Raw genomic sequence first — 24424 nt, forward strand, 5'->3', positions numbered from 1 at the left:
TGGCATAAAAATCGCAGAAAACTTTCCAAACCTCAAATTTTCATTTTTTGATATAGTAATGAAATAAAAAATAATGAAATCTGCTTGAATCCTTAATGTTCATTCTATTTTATCATTTCAAGTTAATTTTGTAAGTATAAAGCTCTTTTTATTTCCACATGGATATTTCTAGGTTAGGGTAATTACATTGAGCTATTTCATTGAAATATCCTTAATGAATATATACTGTAATTAAAAAGTCATCTTAGAACTGTTTATATTTTATACAACTGCTTCTGTAATATGTTTCGTGTACCAAATAAATCAATGAGGAATGAATACCTTCATTTAATTAATTGTGATACAACTGTAGTGCAACCATAGAACACATACAGTGTTCTCTATTATTTCTAATAATTTGACAATGAAATCTATATACTAAGAATAAATCCCCCTCAAACAATGAAATGATAAATAGTAAAATCTTTTGTTAAAACTTTCATCAATCAATTTGTAATGGTCATTAAAAAATTCTAGGGTATAAGAGATTTAAAATTCATTTCTCTTAAAAATCAGAGAATTTTCTGTAAAATGAAAGGATATGAATTTATATGACTATACATCATCCCACAGTCAGCAAGGTTGGCTACCATACAAAGTTATATCTTTGACTCATATTTCACCCTTTTTCATCTTTTTCATTAGACTAGCATTGATGAAAAATAATCTGGTTATATCAGATATCTACAATGTTCTTTTCTAAATTGTCCATGTTGATTTCAGCAATAAACAGTATGAATTAATGAATTTTTGGCTTTGGATTAGAATTTTGCGATTGAATCAACTTTTGCAATAAAATGATTGCCTCTACAATAAGTCGACCGAGATTCAGTACTGATGACCAATTATGGAAAGTTACAAATTATTTTGAAGGAAGCTGAGAATCATGGTTTTGTAATGTTCACTCGCTTCATGGTTTCGTATTCCGTGTCTCTCATTGGGATATATCTGTGAAATAAATTAAAAGAAAAAGTAATAAAATACATTACATTAAACATACATCTATTTGGATCTTTATCATGATTATTTAACATTTATTATATTTATTCATTAAATTTCCATATTTCATTTTAAAAAAATAAATGTAAAATTATCAATAACAAGAATATTTGTTGATTTGAAACAATGCCCTGCTCACAAATCATATTTCCATGTTTAGTTTAAATTTATTAGGAAATCTTGGTAAACCCCCTAAATTGGTATATATATTATCAATATTTTACATCATAATGAACATCTATACCAAGTTTCAAGTTGATATGACCACACTTTCATTGTAATCTAACTCAAACAAAATGCGACGAAAAATATTCATATGATGGACGGACTGACGGACTGAGGGAAGGACAGACAGAGGTAAAACAGTATAACCCCCCCTTTTTAAAGCGGGGGTATAATAATTAAATTCAGTAACATACACAAATTGGCATTTACATATTAATACAAGTGAATAATTGATGTCCATTTATTAATAAGTATTGAAGATACTAAGCCATCTCTATTTAATTGCTTCAAAATTTTAAATGACTAGCATGCATGTTTTGTTCATGATTTATAGTTGTTTTAGCAAGCAGAATTTGAAAGTTTGACAAAATTGAGAGTAGTAGTTCACATTCTATAAGTAGTCTATGCGAGTTAAATATGTTCTCCTTACCTGTAATTGGTATGGTTTACAAGCCTTTATCAAAGCATTAACAAGTGTACTTGTATGGTGAAAATGAACATTCTCATCTATCAAACCATGGATTATCAGGAGCCGGTTTTCTCTAAAAACAGTAAATAAATTTATAAAAGAAAAAGAAACAAATGAGTTAATTGTATAAGTTTTAAATCATTATCAACTTATAGAATGACGTCAATGCATCTTTAATTATAATACAACAAGTTCTTTAAGCGGTCCTTAGAGAGAAATGAATAAGGTTTGTTTTGTAAATTACACAGTCTATAGTTTACATAGAGTTTATGTAATAATCTCAGCTTGGCCCATGTTGTCCATGTAATGCTATGTATGGAATGTTATGTATGGAATTCTTTTGAAAAAACTTTAAAATTAATTTGTGCAGCTTTAGTTGAAGTGACCATGCTAATTAAACCACTGTGTGTATTTAATTACTTCCCTGTACTTGAGTATTATCAATTTGCAACTACATGTACTTTATATTAGTTCATAAATATTTTGATCGTAAATGCCAGTTAAACAATTCTTACTATGCCAACTTACATATCAGGGAATCTGTCGACATAAGTTAAAATAGAACTATCTCTATAATTCTCATCTTCTTGTTCAGGAATGTTCATATATCTTTCTGTATAACCTGTGTCATAAAGGTTCCAGCTGACCACTGGTGCCCCTGCTATTGCTACCTGAAACAGACAAACAATTAAATCATATATCTTTCTGTATAACCTGTGTCATAAAGGTTCCAGCTGACCACTGGTGCCCCTGCTATTGCTACCTAAAAATAACAAACAATTAAATCATATATCTTTCTGTATACCCTGTGTCATAAAGGTTCCAACTGACCACTGGTGCACCTGCTATTGCTACCTGAAACAGACAAACAATTAAATCATATATCTTTCTGTATAACCTGGGTCATAAAGGTTCCAACTGACCACTGGTGCCCCTGCTATTGCTACCTTAAACACACAAAAAACATTTGTTTTTATTACTATTATATACCTATCTGTTGCTATATAGATATATGATGTGTTATGAGTGCCAATAAGACAACTCTCCATCAAAGTTACAATTTTTCTTAAAGTAAACCATTATAGGTCAAAGTATGGTCTTCTACAAGGAGCCTTGGCTCACACTGCACAGCAAGCTATAAAGGTATTACTTTATTTCCATTTCAAGCGAAACCTAAAATTTCAAAATTGTTTTCTCTTCTCTCTGAACCTTGCAAAAAGTATGATAATCAATAATAAGGCAATTTATATTTGAAAGTTTAACATACAAAAAATATTAATACTAAAAATAAAATAATAAAAGTCAAATGAAAGTATACATACTTTAAACACATTTGGGTGTTTGGCTAAACCAAGTAAAGATAAATATCCACCTAGAAAAGATAAAAAAACAAACATTATAATACAATATGGTACAAGCACAAACGATATTTTTAATTTGAAAATCAACAAGCTTGTATAATTGAGTGTCTTCGGGTTTAAATCACATTCTTTTCAATAGTGTCAATAGCACAAATTCATACTATAGTCATAAAGAATTAAATTAACAGAGTAAATGAGAATCTTGGTAATGATTTTAAATACTAATTTTTAGTTGAAAAAAAGTTCTTATATTTCATGACATCAATAATATTTTAACATCATTGTTTTGTCAGGGCTATCCAAGGAAAATATATATGGGAGTGTTGGACACTGATTGATATTTTCTGTAGGTAATAAGTGTGGAAGCAAAAGAAAATTAAATCACAAACAAAACAAAAATTTCATTAGGAGTTATAAGGTAGGATGTATTAAAACGTGTTTTCAACCCACTCAAACTTCCTGGATTAGACTTCAGAAATACTGGGATTACATGAAGTTTTCCATTAGAAACTTATATGTTTTACCAATATTTTTCGTTTTATTATAATTTTAATTAACAAATATTGCACAAGTACAGGTTCTGAAATTTTAATTAGAAAACATATCAATCGAAAACTTTACATAAGACAACACAAACCATATGACCAGCCATGTATAGCTACTCTGTCTAAATCTATGAAATCTACAATGGACGCTAGGTATCGCAAGCCTTCAATCTGATCATCTAATTCTACTGTTCCCTAAAAATAAAATATCTACCATGTATATCATAAACTACTTTAATCTGCACAAACAATTATAAACATAATTGGAATAACCCATTCAATCTACACAATTTCATTTATTCTAACATTTCAGAATTTCCATAGGGAAAAAAGGCCACTGGTATTTCATAAATGTTTATTCTTACCTTCGAGTGATTCATTGCTAGAACATTTTTCAGCTCTCAACTTATTACCGTAAATGCAAGACATAAAATCTTCTCAAAGAAACAATTGTTTTACTATTCTCAACTATTTTTTTATTGACAAGTTGATTAAAATTATATTTTAGAGTAAATTTCTGTTTATTTTGTTTGAAGAAAAAGTACTTTTTTATAATTTAAAAGTACCGAAAAGCTTTAGTTTACTATGAAAGTCTAAACATAAGTATTTTGACACGCTGGTTTCTTTTTAGCTAGATGTTATCAATTCCTTCCTTGCCTGAACCTATCTAAAGATACTGCTATGTTTACATATTCTTACCAACAAAATATATATCTCACTTAAAGTGGTCATGTGCGATTCTATTTTTTAGCAAAGCATTACAATTTTTTTTTTAATTTTCCCAGAATGATAAATTAACTGGTTTAAAGAATGTACTTACAAGTTTATGTTTTATGTAACTTTCATATTTTAGTCCTCTATGACAGGACCCACGTCCATCTATAACTACAACTGTGTAGCCATGAGTAGCTAAGGTATGGTGTCGCAAAAATCTAGTCACATTGAATGAAAAAAAGTTTAATTTCACTACCAGTAATAAATAAAATGTATATCTATATGAAATAATACTTTTTTTTCAATATATATTATAATATAGTCTAAAACAAAATTATCTTTAAACAATTATAAAGATAACTTTTTCCTGTTATTTATATAATTCAATTGCATTACAAATGACTTATAAAACTTCATAATGTGAAAATACATTTTGAAAGATATTCTTTGACAAAATATATATGAAAACAGACAGGAAAATGAATGCAATTTGCAAGTTTCAACCTATAAAAAGTAACAATGGTGTTTACTTTGACTAACATTTCTGCTCAATTCATTGACACAGAAACAGCACAAATCCTGTGTGTTTCAATTTCAAATTAGGCATTTAGATTTCTCAATTCAATTGATTCATATTTTTTATCTCAGGGCCTTTCATAGCTGACAATATGGTATCAATTTTTCTCATTGTTAAAGGTATTATGGTTGCCTTTAATTGATATGAGTGAATACTTGTCTCATTTGCAATCATACCACATCTCCTTATTTTCAAAATGAACATACCTTACTCCTTTAAAAGCATTTGTAACTTGTTGAACTTGAGGCCCACCATACACCATGACTACAGTAGGCCTTTTTTCTCCAGGTTCACAACCATAAGGTTCATAATATAGGCCATGCAACTTGTATCCACATGTACTGTCAAAATTAAACAACTTTGGTGCCTGATACTCAGGACATGCTGTGGATAAATTGAATGAAAATATAAATAGCTTATTCACTAATACACAAAAAAAAAGAATCTCAAATGTCCTCTCAAGTATAAAAATTAAATGTATTTAAAATTCATGGATTGAGGAAAACTTCCATTTGCATGGATAATTAAGTTCATTGTTTTGCTTTAGTCAGCATATTTTTATATGGAATATTTGTAATTTGTTTAAAATTCAAATTCCTGGTTTTCAATTACCCGCAAAATCAACAAAAACTATTATCTAACAAAATAAAAATAAATCCACAGTAGTTTCCATTATAGTAAAACTCATGTATCAATCAGACTATTTTGTAGATGTATAAATTTGAAGCATTTAGATATCTGTCTAGTAAAGTCTAGTTGTAAGCAGTTATTAAAGTCAAGATTGAACAATTAATGGATCAAAAATCTAAGACTTTCAGAATTACTCAGTACTACTGGTATTTTCTCCTGAGGTCTAGATGAGCAAGCTACATTATCATCAAGGTCACATTATCATTATTATGATAAGTTTCTGAGTTGTTTAACTTTGGGAACAACACAAATAAAGCTTTTTTAAAACAGTATTATTTTGTTTACATGTACCTGTTGATAACATGAGAGTGCCCAGTGTTTCTGTGTAAACAATTCCTCTTCTTCCATGACAGAGTCGGAAGATTTTACTCATTGATGTTTGTTGTATAGAACTATAAACTGTCACAAAATAGCTACAATCCTAAAATATGTTGCAAAAATAAATCAAAATTTGTTAAAAAACTTTCATATTTATTACTATAAAACAATGATCAGATTATATTCAATTTTAGATTTGCAAATGAAAAAAATCTGTATATATTAAAAGCTGATGTTTACTTATTTTGTTATTTTCAAATTTGAAAAAACTCTGTTGTCTTTTGTTTCTTTGTGTAATTGGGATGATCTTTCATTCTTTTTCACTGAACACACCAACTTTATCCATATTTGAAACTATGTACTCTTCAATACAGACACTCTCTGATATATAAAGATAAACATTAACTTTTAAACATTTCAAACTTACAGAACTAATGGTTATATTATGAGAAAATCCTTCTTCAGTCAACCGAACCACATTCTTTGGATTGTCATATGCTACACTATATCTGTAACAACATCATTAATACATTTTGATTGCTGTTAGCATAATGTTCAGAGGCAATTACTTCATGCATATTCATGAAAATATAATCATTATACATCCAGTCACAAATTAGGCATCAGATGGTACTGTGTACAAAACTGGTAAAAATGTTCATTGTTAAGCGTTTGTCTCAACAGAATTATTTTTTCAATCACAATATTTTTTTTTTAATTAAGGTAGAGTCAGGAGTCTACTTCGTCAAAATTATCTCCCCATTACGCCAGTTCATTTTCACAATCATAGAAATGGAAGCCATTGTAGGGATGACGGGCTACCAATTTTGCTCTTGGAAACCGATAGCTATAATGGCATAAATGCACTAGTAATTCTAATTATTTACAATAATATATACAAGTTAATAATCAATGTTAAATCAGTCTTTTAATCAAAGCACTAAATTTGTGTTACACTAAACAAAGCACCAAAAGTATACTAAATTGACATTATTGATAGCTCTCACATAGTAAAACATTGAACATTGATTGAACATATAAGAGAATACAAAGTCTTAATCAATGTGCAGGAGATGAGAAGCAGCATCTCCATACTCGACTGGAGTAAGTTCATCATTCTGTAACATTATTTTCTATTACTATCTATGATAATTAAGTACTTTTGATATTATATTCATTTTTATATACCAAACTTAGACAAAAGCTTGTTTATGATCATAAGATAGTATCCAGAGGAATATTTTTATTGATTTTTTTTTTTGTTTGAATTGTTTTACATTGTCATATCGTGGCCTTTTATAGCTAAATATGCGGTATGGGCTTTGTTCATTGTTGAACGCGATACGGTGACCTATAGTTGTAATGTCTGTGTCATTTTGGTCACTTGTGGACAGTTGTCTCATTGGCAATCATATCACATCTCCTTTTTGTATATTTGAGGCTGAAGTTGAAAGTGTGGGTAGTTATTAATTTTCTTTTTAAATACGTTTTTTTCCAGACTTTCCAGACTTTAAAATGCTTTTACTACTTTTTCTTTCCTTTTATTTTTATTTTTCCAATGCTTTTACTTCCTTTTCTTTCAATTATTTTTTTTTTTAGAATTTCCATGTTATTTAAATACTTAAAATTATTACTTTATGCATTTTTTTAAACAAATTTTTTTTTACATATAAATAATGAATTTTATCGAATGTCCACAGGTAAATGTACCTTTGACCAAATTAGACACTAATGACTAAAACAACATATTTTGCAATAACAACATGCATTGTTCTTCCACTAATCCCCCATGTAGGAATAGCCAGAATAGTAAAATACAAAATGTAGGAATAGCCAGAAGACACCATAAATTTATCCACATTGCACCATTACAATCCTTATATGTCAGTTGTATTTTAAAAGACAAATGTATCAACTAGCTAATGAGCATCAGTTAATAATCTTGTCTGCATTGATTCAACTTTAAACTTTTGTCTGATCGGTTGTCAGGTGGAATTTTCGAAAATTCATAAATATTTAAAAAAAATTCTAATCAAATATTTTGTGGAAGGGCAGACTAGATTTTTTTAGTGTATGGAGACTATAAACCCTAGTTATCACACACAAAAAGTTAGAATTTTTCAAAGATATGAATTTTATCATCCAACTTGTAAGACTGTCGTCAAGTACTTTCAGTAAAAAAATAGCTATTCAAACACACCTTCTCTGTTTTTGTGACTCATTATATAGGTATTTCAATTGACCCATATACTTCATCTTTTAGTACTGTGATTTTTTGGTGTTATAAAGTCAACCTGTAGCTTTAATATATGAAAATGATAGAATCTGAAGCGAGACCATGTATGAAATATTCTTACTTTGTACGATATCAAGACAAAATACTCAACTCAAACACGCCCTTACATAAAAAGGTGCACTTGATTTTCTTTTTTCAATACAATTGTTACCCATTTTTTGGAATTTTTTTCCAGTCACATTAATGAAGGGCAGACACGAAAATTACTGAACCAATAGATTGATATGTTTTCCGTCCGTGGTATTTTTAAAAAAAAAAGAACGTTATGCATTTTCTTCATCCATCTTGAAAGATACCCATGTCGTACTAGATAAATTGAAAACTTATGCAAATGGTGTTTTTAAAATAAAACACCTCGTAATTGAGAAGAAAATTGTAATTTTGTTTGTTTCTATTAACTTTAAAATTTTTTGTCACTATAGTAAACATTGCAGTAAACATTTATTGCCATCTCTAACAAAGAGATTCGATTCTTTTGTTCTATTTCAACCTGGTTTCCGACTGGGTAGTATTGTTACAGGTTGATATATCAAACTTGTAAAAGTATTTCTAGTTTGTTTTTCATACTTCCAAAGGTTAATAAATTGAAAAACAACTAATAAAAATCAATTAAAAAAGTATTTATAAATTCAAAGAGCTTACAAATGTGTTTCTAATACAGAATCTTTCAAACCAATAAAATATACGACTTTCTTGTCTGTGTCAACCCAGATCTAATAAGAAAAAAAACATTTTATAAAATAATCATTCAAATGTTTCACCACATAACTTTCAGTTGATATCCAGCTTGTAAATAATTAAATTGAGAAAGGAAAAGGGGAATGTGTCAAAGCGACAACAACCCAACCATAGAGCAGACAACAGCCGAAGGCCACCAATGGGTCTTTAATGTAGTGAGAAACTCCCACAACAGTAGGCGTCCTTCAGCTGACCCCTTAAAACATATATATATTAGTACAGTGATAATGGTACAGTGATAATGGACGTCATACTAAACTCCAAATTATACACAAGAAACAAATTAAAAATCATACAAGACTAACAAAGGCCAGAGGCTCCTGACTTGGGACAGGCGCAAAATTGCGGTGGGGTTAAACATGTTTATGATATCTCAACCCTCCCCATTACCTCTAGCCAATGTAGAAAAGTAAACGCATAACAATACGCACATTAAAATTCAATTCAAGAGAAGTCCTAGTCTGGAGTCAGAAGATGTAGCAACAGAAAATAAATAAAATGACAATAATACATAAATAACAACAGACTACTAGCAGTTAACTGACATGCCAGCTCCAGAACTCAATTAAACTGATTGAAAGATTATGTCTTCATCATATAAATAAACATATATATATGTGATATAAAATTGAATTATACAGAATTAAGAGTTAATTTTGATTTTGATTTATTCAATAATCACTGATCAATTATGTTATGAAGCATGACTCTAGCAGGCCCCATCTTAGGCAGACAGTGCCCCTTTTATCCTCTGGATCTGCCACTGTTTTCTCCAATTGTTGATATATCTGTTTTGAAAACAACATTTTCAAAGTATAGAAATGGTATGATTCTTGTTTGTATTTATTATTGATTTGTTTTTTTAGCCTTTTGTATGAATTAGATAATAAAACAAGTCAAGAGACTGTAATTCAGTGATTTTTATTTGTTGATGTGTAATACATTTATTTTAGTTGTTAATTTCTGTGTCCTTTTGTCTCTTGTGGAGAGGTGTTTCATTGGCCATCATACGACATCTTCTTTTTTCTATAAGATCTCTTATCATCATTCTCATAAAGCAATTCTTTTGTCATGTGAATGCAATAAGTAAGTTAAAATACCTGTTTATTTATAACTTCCCAATCACCACTTGTTAAGGGGGTTTCCTCTATTATATCTGGTTCTAAAACATCTGAAATAAATATTTAGTATCTTTAGGATTTCAATAGTCGTCTGGCGCGAAAAGGACGATAACTCAATTTTAGAATTTAATATTTTTGGAAACGGTCAATTTCCGGAATTCCATGCTTGATCATCACGATTTTTTCTTTGGCCGTTGACGACATAACTATTGCTGTATTCTTTGACAATAAGGTATATTTAACAAAGCAGAATTATCAATGTATTATCGTGGTATCAATATATGTTAGAAATGTTAGATACCTGAATTATTTGTAATTTTGGCAAGGACAGTTCATCACGTCCACTGAAAACATGATTTTGTAAACTATCACTTATCGGCATCTCCGGGCGGCAAACCAGATTAATTTCCTGATGATCTTCACTACAGCATTCCGATTGTTGTTAATTGCTACATATTATCATTTTTTGTGAATCGATGTTTGTTTACATTATCAACAAATTTGTGTAACATTCTAGGTCGAGTTGTCGTTCGTAGTGATAAAGTTTGTTCCAAACCATTGTTTGTTTCTGGTACATGACACTATTCAGTACATATTTGTTAAATTGAATAGATAGTACTGTTTTAAAATCATTTTTTAAAGAGACTTATTTATGTTCTAAAATTCAATTTTTGCATCGTTGCTTATTATTTATAACCCTTGTTGAAAGACTTAATCATTTTTTATAAGTTGTTTGGAAATATACTGTTGATTGAAAGCAGTAAAACTGTATGTAGTTGTTGACAACATCCAATGATTGAGATGTTTGTGGCCTGACGTTCACAGTCCGACCACGGGAAGCTGCGCTCTGCCGGCTGTGTTCTTATTGGAGTCATTCAATGCTATTTTTCTCTACTTATGGTCTACATAATAAGACTTTTGAACTGATTGAAAAAAATATATATTGTTTTCATTTATTTTATTTAAATAGCGCTATTCCATTAGGCATCCATCGTATTTTTATTTATCAGTTGTCAAATTAGACCAATCTGTGATCTGTATCCCCTGCATAATGGATCCTTTTCTACCTCAGACATAGATTACCTTAGCTTGGTTTGGCAAAACTTTTAAGAACTTTGGTCCTCAATGCTCTTCAACTTTGTACTATATTTCGCCTTTTTAACTTTTTTGGATTAGAGCGTCACTGATGGGTCTTTTTGAAGACGAAACGCTCCTGACGTAAATACAAAATTTAGTCCTGGTATTTATGATGAATTTATTTACATACATGGCAGAACACACTCCTTTATTTCTTTAATGGCTTTCAGTTTGGTGGACACAGGGAATTGATTCCCAGTTCCCTCCCCAAACTTCTTCTTCCCTCCATATTCTGTTCCCCTGCACTCCCATTTTTCATCAACAAGAATTATCTCTGTTTTAACAACACTTTTCTCGCGAGATTAAAATCACCCTGCCTCAAGCTTTCATCCATCATATTTTTATTTCTAGTCCTCTCATTCCATAGTTCCCATAATTCTGTCCAACCCCTTATCAGTGTCACAATGGCTTGCACCCATTAACAACCCATCATTCGACAAATTATATAATACTACCTGATTTGTCTCCTATACGTAAAAATTATGAGTTAGGTTTTTTTGCTTTAATGTGAATGGACATTTTTTTTCACACATCTCATTTTTTAACTCCCATGCGTATTTGTTAATATCAACTATATGCACAGAATACAAACTATCGTTTCACAAAACACAAAAGATTGCATAACAAATACATACTCAGGGTTGCTATTAAAGTTTTCTTTGCGAGCACAAAGTGTTGAATTAATAATAAAACAATTTGGTTAAGCAAAATAAATATCCAAAATATTTTTTAAAAATAGACTATACTTGACGAGATACCCCCTCGTGTAACAACATTTATCTCTCCTGAGATTAAAACACATTGAGATTGAGATTGAATTGTTTTCCTTTGATAACAGCCAGTTCCAAATCAAGATTATTTGTTTGATGATTTTGAATTGATTGACAATACTTTAATAAAAGAAAATGATAATACTTTCAAATTCGGGGTCTCACAAAGACTTTTTCACCTTCTTTTCTAATTTTACATTAAAAACCCAAATTTAGATGAAAAGGCTACTGTAACTGGACCTCAAGAAGGAATTTAAAAATCTCACATAAAATTTATGAACTTTCTACCTATCAATGTATAAACCAAAATGAAGTCCGTTATTCTAAGAGACAGTAATCCTTCACAATTAACCTAATCATTCACTCCTTAGATCCAGTTTCTGTTCTGTTATATTTTCTTCACAGAAAAAAGAACCTACAGGGTAAACAAATGCTCTTTGCAAAGAAAATATTTGAAAGATTTCATATTACTCATAATTTATCTGACAAATTCATGTTTGAATGTATAAAAATGTGGATGCCTGGTTCAATCCCCATTTCAGGGACTCCCTTGACACCATTTGCGAGTATGGTCTTGGGGAAACAATGCTAGTCCGTCAGAAGGGGATGATAAATGGCTGACCAGTGTTAAGAGAGAACCATATCTCTTGCATATAAAAGACACCCTTGTAGATTTAGAAAAAAGAGCAGGCTAATGCTGCTACAAGGCAGCACTTGCACCCGTAAAGTGGAAAGGGATTAATATAAGACGCAAATAGATGTTTCCCAATCCACTTTAAATAAATATGTTTAAACTAAAAATGTGGATTCTTTTTTATTTGTTGAATACTACATTTTGTAGATTTTGTAATTTTGCAAAAAAATAAAATTTTCAACAAGAGTTTTTTTATATGCTTATATCGTTTACATGCAAATTTTGACAAAACTACGAAATTATATATCTATGAAAATACAATTTTTCCATAATTCAATAAAATTATTACCCAATCCACAGCTTTGAATCCTCTGATCACTGTCAAATATTATAAGACAGAATGTTGCTGAAGGAAATTCATCATAAAAAATAAAATTTAAACGATAACTTTCAACTCACCTTCAATCAAATCTAAAGCACTTTTGTAATTATCACAGTTTTTCAGCTTTGAGGTTACTTTGTACAAATGTCTGTACCCTGATTTTTCAGTGGACCAAACAAAGACTACTTCTGAACTACTCTGGGTTGGTAAAAAGTGAAGATTATCATGGACCTGTAAGATATCAAAGAGTTAACAATTTGATTCTCATCTTCCCTTCAAAATGAATATGTGTTCCTCATGAAAAAGAGAAAATTGATAGAAAATAAGTCAATAATAATGCAATTCAAAAATTAGGATAAAAAGAACAAACGTATGTGTTAAAAGGACAATAGGCTTGCAAACACTATCATATGTCAATAATCAGTACAGTTCACCTTAAAATGGGGCTAAAAATCGTAATTTGGTAATTTCACTTCTCAAAGAACATGTGACTTCAACCTTTATGATAAACTACCTTAACCAAAAACCTAAAACCAGAGTAAGTAAAATAGTTATCAGATTTCTATATATTCAGAGAACTATAAAATTATTAATAACAAGGATAATTAGTAGGTTGATAATACCTAACATCACAAGTCATCTCTACTGACATTAAAACTTACATTAACCCAAACATCTGAAAAATCTTCATATATCACTTGTAAAGGGGGATAATTCATATTGTAGTCATAATCTGACATCTCAACATCTGTATCCATGGCAACAGGAATAAAACATTCCATAGGAATGAGAATTAAGGAAAGACGCATCTGTGGACGATTCATCAACTGAGCATATACACTGAAAATATATATCTCAAAAACTACAATGATTATCAGGGAATATTTTCATAACTATTAATTGAAAATAAACAGCTAAGAGTCAATACCATTTCAAAATTTGGTGGAGAAAATATCAAATTGTCAAGACTGCATTTATCATGAAAAGTTTTCACTACTGATCAAGTGTCTTGCTTAATAATCAAGTATGCAGCCTTTAGAGTAAGATTTGCGTACCCTTCTGGAGCACCAGAGATCACTCTCAGTTTTTTTGTGTGGTTCATGTTGCTCAGTCTTTGGTGTATTATGTTGTATTTTGTGTACTGTTGTTTGTATTTTTGTCTTATTCTTTTTTAGCAATAGCATGTTCAGTTTATTTAAAACCAACAACTTTGAATGGCCCTATAGTATATTTTGTCCTTTTGCTCTGCCTATGAACTGTCTTTTAAGTTATGATCAGGTATTCACCATGGCCTAAATTTGTATTGAGGTACAGTCCAGCCTGCCTTGACTTTTAACTAACTTACTATTTACAATCAGGTGTCCAGCCTGCTCGGACTATGTACTCCATCCATGGAAAGAATGTACACAAGGGTTCATATAATTGTTTTTCTATAATATTATCCTGTATCTACAATTAAAAACAAAAGTCATACATAAGTGATGAAAGGTTTAATACATTGATAAATATATCAACATAAAATGTACAATCTTAAATAATCACATACCAAAAACATAAAAAGAAAATGTAAAAGATTTAAAATGTAAATACACTGGATATATATTAAGTGCTATCCCATTTCCATTTAGAGAATGGTGGCGTCATCTACCTGTATGTTATTTAAGGAATGACTGTAATATTTTTTCTGTCTATGAAGAAATAACATAAAAAATTTGGTGCACACTGAATAACGTTCGTAGCGGATTATTTAATAGTGTGCACCAAATTTTTTATGTTCTTATGAATAGACAGAAAAAAAATTACAGTAATTTCTTGTAATCTAATTCTAAATTCCATTCTAAACCGTAGAAAACAATGAAAAAACGTTGATGACGTCACGGTCACAAGACTAAATTTTGTCTATGGGCTCATAACAAAATAATGTCAGCCAATCAGAAGATGTGTTACATCTAAAATTAAATTATATCTTGATGACAAACATAACATTTCTTGTTACCACCAAAATTGCAATGTAAAAAGGCTGAGAGCAAAAAACAATCATCATGCCTGAGAACAAAATATCAAAAGTTCATAGATACCCGTTCTGTATTTTTACTTTTTCATCAAGATTTTTAATGATTAGAATATTGATTTTGCAGAAGTTTCACTTTAATTACCTGATCATCTTCTCCAACTACAAACTCCACTATTTTTAATGAGCTTCTGGCATTAATAGTACCTATACAAACAAAACCAAAAAAATTTAAAATAGATAACCACAGACATGTATGCTAGTATCGATACTTTAATTTTCTAAGAAAAAATGTATTCTCATGGATATTTGATTTGTGCTTTTACCAAAGTCTGCATACAAGTCTTTAGAAAATGTGTACATTATCTTATGTTTCTTCAGTGTTATAAGAGTGTTAAGTCCAAAATAAGTGAAACATTGTTATAATACATGTATTTAAGATACTATGGATTCATTATTATTCGTTGGATACCAATTTTCGTGGGTTTCCTAGGTACAAGTAAACCACGAATTCAAATGTTCAACGAATCAAAAATTTGCTTTGGCTTTGTGCGCACATATTTGCAAAACCACGAAATCAAATATCCTCGAAAATGCAAGTTTTGTTTTTCTCAATCCACGAAAATTGATACCCACGAAAATAAATGAATCCACAGTACATAACTAGGATTTTGTATTGTATACAGCAAATTTCCACTGTAAAGGGTCAGAAAATGTAGGACCAAATAGTTATTGGTTCATTTGTTCTTTATCTACAACAATGATATATTAATAAATAATACTAGAACACACTCATGACAGTGCCGGTTCGTAATTGAATTAAAAGTCCCTACACCTTATTTTTAGCCTGGACATTTAGTATTCCTTATCAATTTCAATGCTTTATATTTGTTTTATTATAAAAACAGAACCGGCCTCAAAAATAATACAAACCTGCCCTGGGATACCTGTATTCATCCACACCTTTGACATCAGATGGGGAGAAAATACTGAGAATTTCTACTTCTGATTCATCTACTTCCTCATATAAAATTCTATAATGGTTTGTCTTTTTAGTATCTGGTTCCCACCAATAACCTGTATACCTGTCAAACTCTTCCTGCACAACAAAGGATGGGACACCAGCTGTCATAGGGTCAGCAGCCAGACTACTTAAACCTAAATGTAAAAAATAAAGATTTATGTGTAAAAATTTATTAACCAGATGCTCCGCAGGGCGTAGCTTTATACAACCGCAGAGGTTGAACCCTAAACAGTTGGGGCAAGTATGGACACAACATTCAAGCTGGATTCCGCTCTAAATTTGGATTGTGATTAAATAGTTGACACAGCATAGGTTTATGACACAGAATGAATGTATTCAAATGAACTTAAAATTTTTGTTTTCTCTTAGAGCAATTCACTATGCTGTTGAATATTAATCCTCTCAAAAAAATGTTTGAAGAAATTTTCTTTTTATTTATGAAATTTCAAATGAGAAAAATTGAACCCAATTTTTTAATCACATCCCCCTTTCCCTTATTCCAAAACTAATTTCAATTAAAATATTCTAATGGAGTTTGCAACAATTACTACTCATTTAAATACATCATAAAATATTAAGATGTAAAAAAACTGCTTGTTATCACTGAATGGTAAAGATTATTTAAATTTATCAGTTGGTAGTAAAAAGTGAATATACATTGTATATTGTATATAACAAAGATTTAAGTTGATTCTGGACAAAGAAAGATAACTCCAATTAAAAAAAATTCTTGCAGATATTTCTTGCTTACTTTACTGGACAAAGAAAGATAACTCTTGATTAAAAAAAAAATTGCTATTTCACAATGTTGTGAAATTAGATATTTCTTGCCATTGCACAATACTGTGCAATTGAAAAGACTTGCTATTGCACAATACTTAATATAATAATTTTAGATCCTGATTTGGACCAACTTGAAAACTGGGCCCATAATCAAAAATCTAAGTACATGTTTAGATTCAGCATATCAAAGAGGCCCAAGAATTTGATTTTTGTTAAAATCAAACTTAGTTTAATTTTGGACCCTTTGCACTTTAATTTAGACCAATTTTAAAACTGGACCAAAAATTAAGAATCTACATACACAGTTAGATTTGGCATATCAAAGAACCCCAATTATTCAATTTTTGATGAAATCAAACAATGTTTAATTTTGGACCTCGATTTGGGCCAACTTGAAAACTGGGCCAATAATCAAAAATCTAAGTACATTTTAAGATTCAGCATATCAAAGAACCCCAAGGTTTCAATTTTTGTTAAAATCAAACTAAGTTTAATTTTGGACCCTTTGGACCTTAATGTAGACCAATTTGAAAACGGGACCAAAAATTAAGAATCTACATACACAGTTAGATTCGGCATATTAAAGAACCCCAATTATTCAATTTTGATGAAATCAAACAAAGTTTAATTTTGGACCCTTTGGGCCCCTTTTTCCTTAACTGTTGGGACCAAAACTCCCAAAATCAATACCAACCTTCCTTTTATAGTCATAAACCTTGTGTTTAAATTTCATAGATTTCTATTTACTTATACTAACGCTATGGTGCGAAAACCAAGAAAAATGCTTATTTGGGTCCCTTTTTGGCCCCTAATTCCTAAACTGTTGGGACCGAAACTCCCAAAATCAATACCAACCTTCCTTTTGTGGTCATAAACATTGTGTTTAAATTTCATTGATTTCTATTTACTTTAACTAAAGTTATTGTGCGAAAACCAAGAATAATGCTTATTTGGGCCCTTTTTTGGCCCCTAATTCCTAAACTGTTGAAACCTAAACTCCCAAAATCAATCCCAACCTTTCTTTTGTGGTCATAAACCTTGTGTCAAAATTTCATAGATTTCTATTAACTTAAACTAAAGTTATAGTGCGAAAACCAAGAAAATGCTTATTTGGGCCCTTTTTGGCCCCTAATTCCTAAAATATTGGGACCAAAACTCCCAAAATCAATACCAGCCTTCCTTTTATGGTCATAAACCTTGTGTTAAAATTTCATAGATTTCTATTCACTTTTACTAAAGTTAGAGTGCGAAAACTAAAAGTATTCGGACGACGACGACGACGACGCCAACGTGATAGCAATATACGACGAAAATTTTTTCAAAATTTGCGGTCGTATAAAAATTATACTTTGAAATGAGGTCTAGACCATTTTGAAAGGATGGTATCATTTTCAAATTGGCTTAAGCATTATTTCATGCATTCAATTTAAATTAACAAGGTTTTAAAGCATGGTTCTTAAACAGACATATTTAACAGACATCTTTTTTTCTGTGTAACATTCCTGATCCAATATATATAATACATTACTATGAAAAAAATGTTTAGATTGTCTTTATTTGGCTGGACTGTTTTTCTATTGCACGACTGTGAAAAATGTGACATGAGGTCAAGTTAATATATAAAGGTCCTAATTAGACACAATGTGACTATTGACTTGTCAATTGGGTAACAGACAGATGAGGAATGCTGACCAGAGAGTGTACATGTTTACAGCCAGGAATGCTGACCAAAGAGTGTACATGTTTACAGCCAGGAATGCTGACCAGAGAGTGTACATGTTTACAGCCAGGAATGCTGACCAGAGAGTGTACATGTTTACAGCCAGGAATGCTGACCAGAGAGTGTACATGTTTACAGCCAAGTCATTCTAACCACCTAAAATTGGTGAAATGTTTTGAAGTTGTTTTTACTGAAATTGGTTTGCATTATGTATTTCAGATGATTGTTATTACAGTATCAATTTATAACTAAACTTGAAAACAATCGACTGGAAAACAAGTTTACATATATAAACATGTGTGCAGAGGTGCATCTGAAATGTAATGTTGCATACTCTGTTAATCATTCATTTTACTATTCAAAACTTTGCATTCTCTTCAATAATTTCGATAACATAACATAATAGAACTTTTGATTATTTCCTTGGTCATTTATCATGCAGAAAAATAACAATACTTACCTTTGTGTGCAAATGTGAGTCTGCATTCCTGATGTGTAACTGTGTTAGTCACCCAAATATCATTACAATGTACAAAAGCGACTAAGTCAGTATTCTTAGGACAAAGTTTAGGGTCTAGCCTGGCTCCTGTTGTGCTAGTATTGATGAATAATGGTAATACTGTTTCTTCTGACTATATAAAACATATATCAAATATGAATAAGAATAAGAAAGAAGCGAGCTAACATAAATAAGACAGCAATCAAACATCACAATTCTTACAGAATTAGACATAAAGAACATGTTGAAGAAACCATCAATAATTTGTAACAGATGAGCTTAAAACTGTCCTGATTCTGACAAGTTGTAAATAAATTCAACATAGACAGTACCTTTAAAAAAAAAATACATACAACACAAAAAGAATGATCTTATGACAAGATGATACAACATTACAATATCCATTGTTATTCATTATTATAATAAGGAAATGTGGTATGATTATTCTTTCGCTTCTGTTTATATCATTTTAAGCTAAATATTGCTATATATTCATCAGCTGTCTGAGCAAAATTTTCTTCAGGAATCTGTATTCAAACTTTATGATACATATTTACTTCTTGAGACAGAGATAACAGTAAAATTCTGTAGTAATTGATATGACAAATACAGGGCTCAGAAATGCATAAGTTTTTTTTTTGTTTTTTTTTTTCAAATTTGGGACAGGCACATATAGCATGTACAATGTATAGTTTGCAAGGCTGTTTTACAATACATTTGGCAGGAAAACTTACCAAAACATTTGAATCTATACATGAAAACAAACTGTTGCATGCTGGGAAAACAAATTTCCCATCAGACATGTCGTATGATGTGACACCATAAGTTCCCAGTCTTTTTCTTTCACGTAATAACTGCTCTTCTCTGGAAAGCTGACCATTACTTAGTGATGCCTATTAAAATGACATGTACACACATCAAACATTAAATAATTGGATGAGAGAGCATTATGGTTAATGTGTATTTTTAACAAAGTAAACAAGTGTTATATTGTTCTTAGAATGGCATAGTGTTTAAATCTCCAGCAATTTTGATAGAACTTGTGTTATTCTGATGTTTAAATTTTTCAGATAACACATGCCATATTACACGTATTACAATGTGCCTATCCAAAGCAAAAACCCTATTCAATAGTGGCTATTTCTGTTTTTACAGTGTACTTATACTGATATATACTATCTTCTAAAAATAATTTAGTACATGTAGTACTATCTTGTACATTTATGGTATTATACATGTAGATACATGATTTATTCTAGATCTTGAACTGTAAGCTGTCCTCGTGGAGATGTATTTGTCTGGACCTGGTTTTATTTTGGTGTTTTAGAGTTGCAGTCTCAATAAGACAATATATCTCCTTTTCTTCATAATTGATTCAATTTGATTGCAAGATCATAGTATTTTCAGAAATTGGACATTAAAAATGTGTATGATGAAAGTTCTAAAAATCTGTTTATTATTTTCATAACAGATGTAGGTATACAACAAAGGTGTATAAATTTGTAAATTCTACATATTAGAATACCTGGAAAGAATCTAAAAGATTTTTCCACTGCAGTCCTGGAACAATTTCTGTTGTTGACTTTGGTATATCTACGTATAAAAGTGTGTTCTCTCTACAATTCTGTGGAATTCCCAGGAAATAAAGTCTTGTATGGGGTCCATGTTGAGTGTCTACAGTTCTAAAGGTGAAACTACTGGGTACTCTGCTGGCTAATGTCAATAAAAGTTTTCTTTTCTGTTTGATATCATGACGTAGCATGTCCCAGGATCGAGGTGCAGTTGGTTGTTTGTGTTTTGGCGAATCAGAAGTGGCTAAATCACTAGAGTCCATCATCATTTCTGTGGCCATGGCAAGTTGTATGTGTAAGTATAAACTCTACTGATAGGTTTCTGGCATATTCAATAAAAACACTCTACAAATAGATAAAAAAAAGACATTAATTTATATCTCTACAAATTTACACAAAAAAACATTAATTTTCATCGCTACAAATGAGACTTATATAGCATGTATAGTATTCAGACAATGTGCAATGCAATATTCAATTCATGTCATTCAATCATAAAAATGAAGGTTATATGAGTAATACATCAACTTTTCAAAAATTTGTAGTATTACAAGTATAAATTTATGTAAGATGAGGTATGATTGCCAATGAGACAACTGTTCACAAGAGACCAAAATGACACATACATTAACAACTATAGGTCACCTTACGGCCTTCAACAATGAGCAAAACCCATACCTATATTCTGTTACATTGTAAGTTGTAAATACAAAACACATCTAACATCAATATACATGGTATATATGAATCCAATATATTAGAACGAAACTACCATGTCTAAAAGTAAGAGTATTTATTATTCCAATCAAGGGCCCTGGATGGGCAGCATGAAATGTACACATAAAACAATACATCATTAGGCTCTCACTAATTAGCGACAAGAAGCATCAAGAAGCGTCAAGAATCGTAAAGAAGACTGTTAAGCAACAAGATTTTTTTTTATTAAAACTACTTATTCCAAATAAATATATTAAACTAACTATACATTGATGTACAAATAATGCATTTTGCACACATGCACTTGTCTCAGGAAAAACAATCTTCTAGTCTATACCTTAACACATTGTAATATAACACGTGTTAAATTACCGGTAATTATAAGGTACAATAAAGATTTTTTTTTCTGAGACAAGTGCCTGTGATTTTGAATGCAGTGAGTTTATTATATATATTCATGATATTAGACAAAGAGTGTTAAAAAATTATAACATGAATATATATACATCAGTTGTTCGACCTGTAAGTTAAATGCGTTTTGTGTAAATATACTTTTTCACTTTTTTGGTCTTTTGGAAAATGTTGTTTGTGCTGTTTTTAACAACAAAATTTGTTTTAAATGCACACATATAAAAATTGCGATTTTTATCCAACGCAATCATAGGTTTGAACGTAGTTTTTAATTTAGACTCGTATATATATATATAATTGTTCTAAAACACAGTTCATAATATAACCATGATAACGGGAAAAATGTAATTTTTGCTGAAATACATAGGATAAATAAATGCAACAATCAGATCTAAGTTTCTAAAATATGTGATGCTTCATTAGTATAAATGTTGACTTTTTGTATAAATCTTTATTTATTAATTTAACTTTCTTGTTGCTAAATAGTCTTCTTAAAAGATTTCATGTGGCTAAATTATATCTTCTTGTGGCTAATATTCTTCTTATCACTAATTAGTGAGACTGCATCATGATTTGAAACAGATATTTGTACAGGAAATAAGACAACCAGAAATACAGATTCTCATTTTGTAGTACATAATGTAGATCTCCTATGACCAGTGCACAGCAGCGAGGGACTTACATCACAACATTGCAGAGGTCATTAAGGGGAGGTCATTCAGAACTTAAGCTACAGATATTATGAGATTATCCCAAATACATGTAGTAGGTGGGTGGGGAGGGGGATGGGGGAGGATCTTTATCAGGACTTTGAGATTGGGCATTTTTAAGCTTAGGATTTCAGAATTGATCCTTGGGAATCCCAGATTTCCTTTTAGAATTTCCGGATGTCAGGATTTAATTTTTATAAATTTCATGACCTCAGGATTTCATATTTTTAAACTTGAGATTTTGGGATCAGGACCCCTCAGATCCCGCTCATTATTGTTAGACAAAACAAAAAATATGGTGTTCAAACTTTAAAATTTTATATGTAGATTATCAGTACTTGATCAATTTTTATTATGTCACAGAAGATGTTTGTGTTTAAAAGCTGCCTGTAAATAGCACAAAAATGACAATTATATCATAGCAAACACTTCAAGTATGATTCATTTTTTTTATAAATACATTTATGCGTTCTTAGAAATTTTTCTCATGACTTGAAATAACATCTGACAGAGATAAAGTTAACGCCATAACGGATTCGTGTGTGATGATGTTGTTTTTGAATTTAACTTCTCGTTACCATCAAAGAACCAAAAATATAAATGCATCATAAACGATAAATTTCTAACTTTGTACGATTTTCAGGACAAACTGTACTGTTGACAAAAAGATAAAACTTTTGAGTGACCAACTACAATAAATTACAAAACATACACGGACTGAAACATGTTTCCGGGTTCGCGTCACGTCCCCCCTTTTCACAACAACGAACGCGGCTTTTTAAACATATATATGAAGATTTTATCACACTATCTTCATTTTTAATATGTTATCTTTCAGAAAATCTCTTTAAAAAAACTTCCTGATGCATTTGTTTCTATATGCTTTATTTGGGCATACGATGGTATAAGGTGTGTTTGAATAAACATCTTCAGATACTTTGTGGCTCAAATAACCTGTTTTGAAAATTAATAAATATCCATGGTTCAACCAGAGACATATAATGTCTCTGATGCCATACAAATAGATTATTTGATTCGTTTTGCTGTATCTTAAAGTGTACTCGTATCCAACTGTTTGTAATATATTTATTATATATAGATTTCATACTGTACTGAAATATATAATTACTGTCATCTTGACACTTTGTATATATAGTACTTATATGGAGAGGATTATCTTTTAAAGTTGTTATAACTTGTAGCCAATCCTATTGTATATTTAGACAATAAAATATGTTTAAACTAAACATATATAAATAAGCCAAAGCTGAATCGCAACTGAAATCCAATCACAACTAAAGTCAAGCGCAAATAAAAATAAAGCACACATGCAAAAAATTTAAGGCAAAATAGCATATTATAGAGGAACTTCTAAAATATAAAAAAAAGCTTATCTACATGCAGTACAACAATGTGTTGAACCATTCCAAGACTTTTTAGGCTCTTAAATTGAGGGGGGGAAATGTTTCAGGACTGAAAACAGTTTTTCTTAATTTAATTCAAATTGTCAGACAGGCTGTTTCAGAGTAGCAGATGCAAATTTGAAACTTTTCTTACCAAACTGTGTAGTTTTTACATGTGGTATATCCAGTACATTACTATATCTGAAAGAATATCTACAATCTTTTACACTAAAGTTTAATAAATCATGTACACTTGTTAATTTATTGACAATATTAAAAGTAATAGCCATTGATTTTTGTCTTTTAATTTGCAGTGTTGCCGCATCTTAGTCATTACAAGCAGCTGTTGATACGAACTTGAATGGTATTCGTACACAAACTTTACTGCTATCTCTTGCACTTTCTTTTTTTATTTTTTTTTCGGTACAAAAATGCCATGCAAAAGGTCAGAAACTGAAATTTGACAAAATAAATGTATGGAAAATAGTAAGTTTACTTAGCCAATCGGCAGTCATCGGTAGAATCCGCTACTCTCATTCTATCTGTTAGATTAGATGAGG

At 30.4% G+C, this 24424-nt stretch overlaps 1 protein-coding gene across 2 annotated transcripts; it reads right to left on the bottom strand.

Moving 5' to 3' along the window:
- Positions 1-255: 255 nt before the first annotated feature.
- On the bottom strand, positions 256-23169 carry LOC134699094 (dipeptidyl peptidase 9-like). 2 transcript variants are annotated; one of them, XM_063560783.1, is made up of 20 exons: positions 23089-23169; positions 20578-20968; positions 19787-19945; positions 19014-19185; positions 15960-16184; positions 15172-15233; positions 14361-14464; positions 13678-13855; positions 13093-13246; positions 10072-10142; positions 8876-8946; positions 6365-6446; positions 5911-6040; positions 5136-5313; positions 4459-4570; positions 3731-3833; positions 3055-3104; positions 2261-2403; positions 1694-1805; positions 256-987 (listed from the first exon to the last, which is right to left on the bottom strand). In XM_063560783.1, the coding sequence occupies exons 2-20, from the start codon at positions 20902-20904 to the stop codon at positions 895-897; spliced, it is 2526 nt and encodes an 841-aa protein (XP_063416853.1). In that variant the 5' UTR covers positions 20905-20968; positions 23089-23169; the 3' UTR covers positions 256-894. The 2 variants fall into 2 exon arrangements, with proteins under 2 accessions (XP_063416853.1, XP_063416854.1); XM_063560784.1 differs by having other exon boundaries at positions 23040-23121.
- Positions 23170-24424: the final 1255 nt, after the last annotated feature.

The sequence above is a fragment of the Mytilus trossulus genome, unplaced genomic scaffold, assembly GCF_036588685.1.
Source record: "Mytilus trossulus isolate FHL-02 unplaced genomic scaffold, PNRI_Mtr1.1.1.hap1 h1tg000024l__unscaffolded, whole genome shotgun sequence".
Taxonomy (NCBI): domain Eukaryota; kingdom Metazoa; phylum Mollusca; class Bivalvia; order Mytilida; family Mytilidae; genus Mytilus; species Mytilus trossulus.

Coding starts and splice junctions, on each gene's coding strand:
- LOC134699094 (XM_063560783.1), bottom strand. CDS start 20,904: ATGGCCACAGAAATGATGATGGACTCTAGTGATTTAGCCACTTCTGAT. Junction 14,465..15,171: donor TAGTTGGAGAAGATGATCAG/GTAATTAAAGTG, acceptor TTTTAATTGTAG/ATACAGGATAATATTATAGA. Junction 13,856..14,360: donor TGGACACCTGATTGTAAATA/GTAAGTTAGTTA, acceptor ATATATTTTCAG/TGTATATGCTCAGTTGATGA.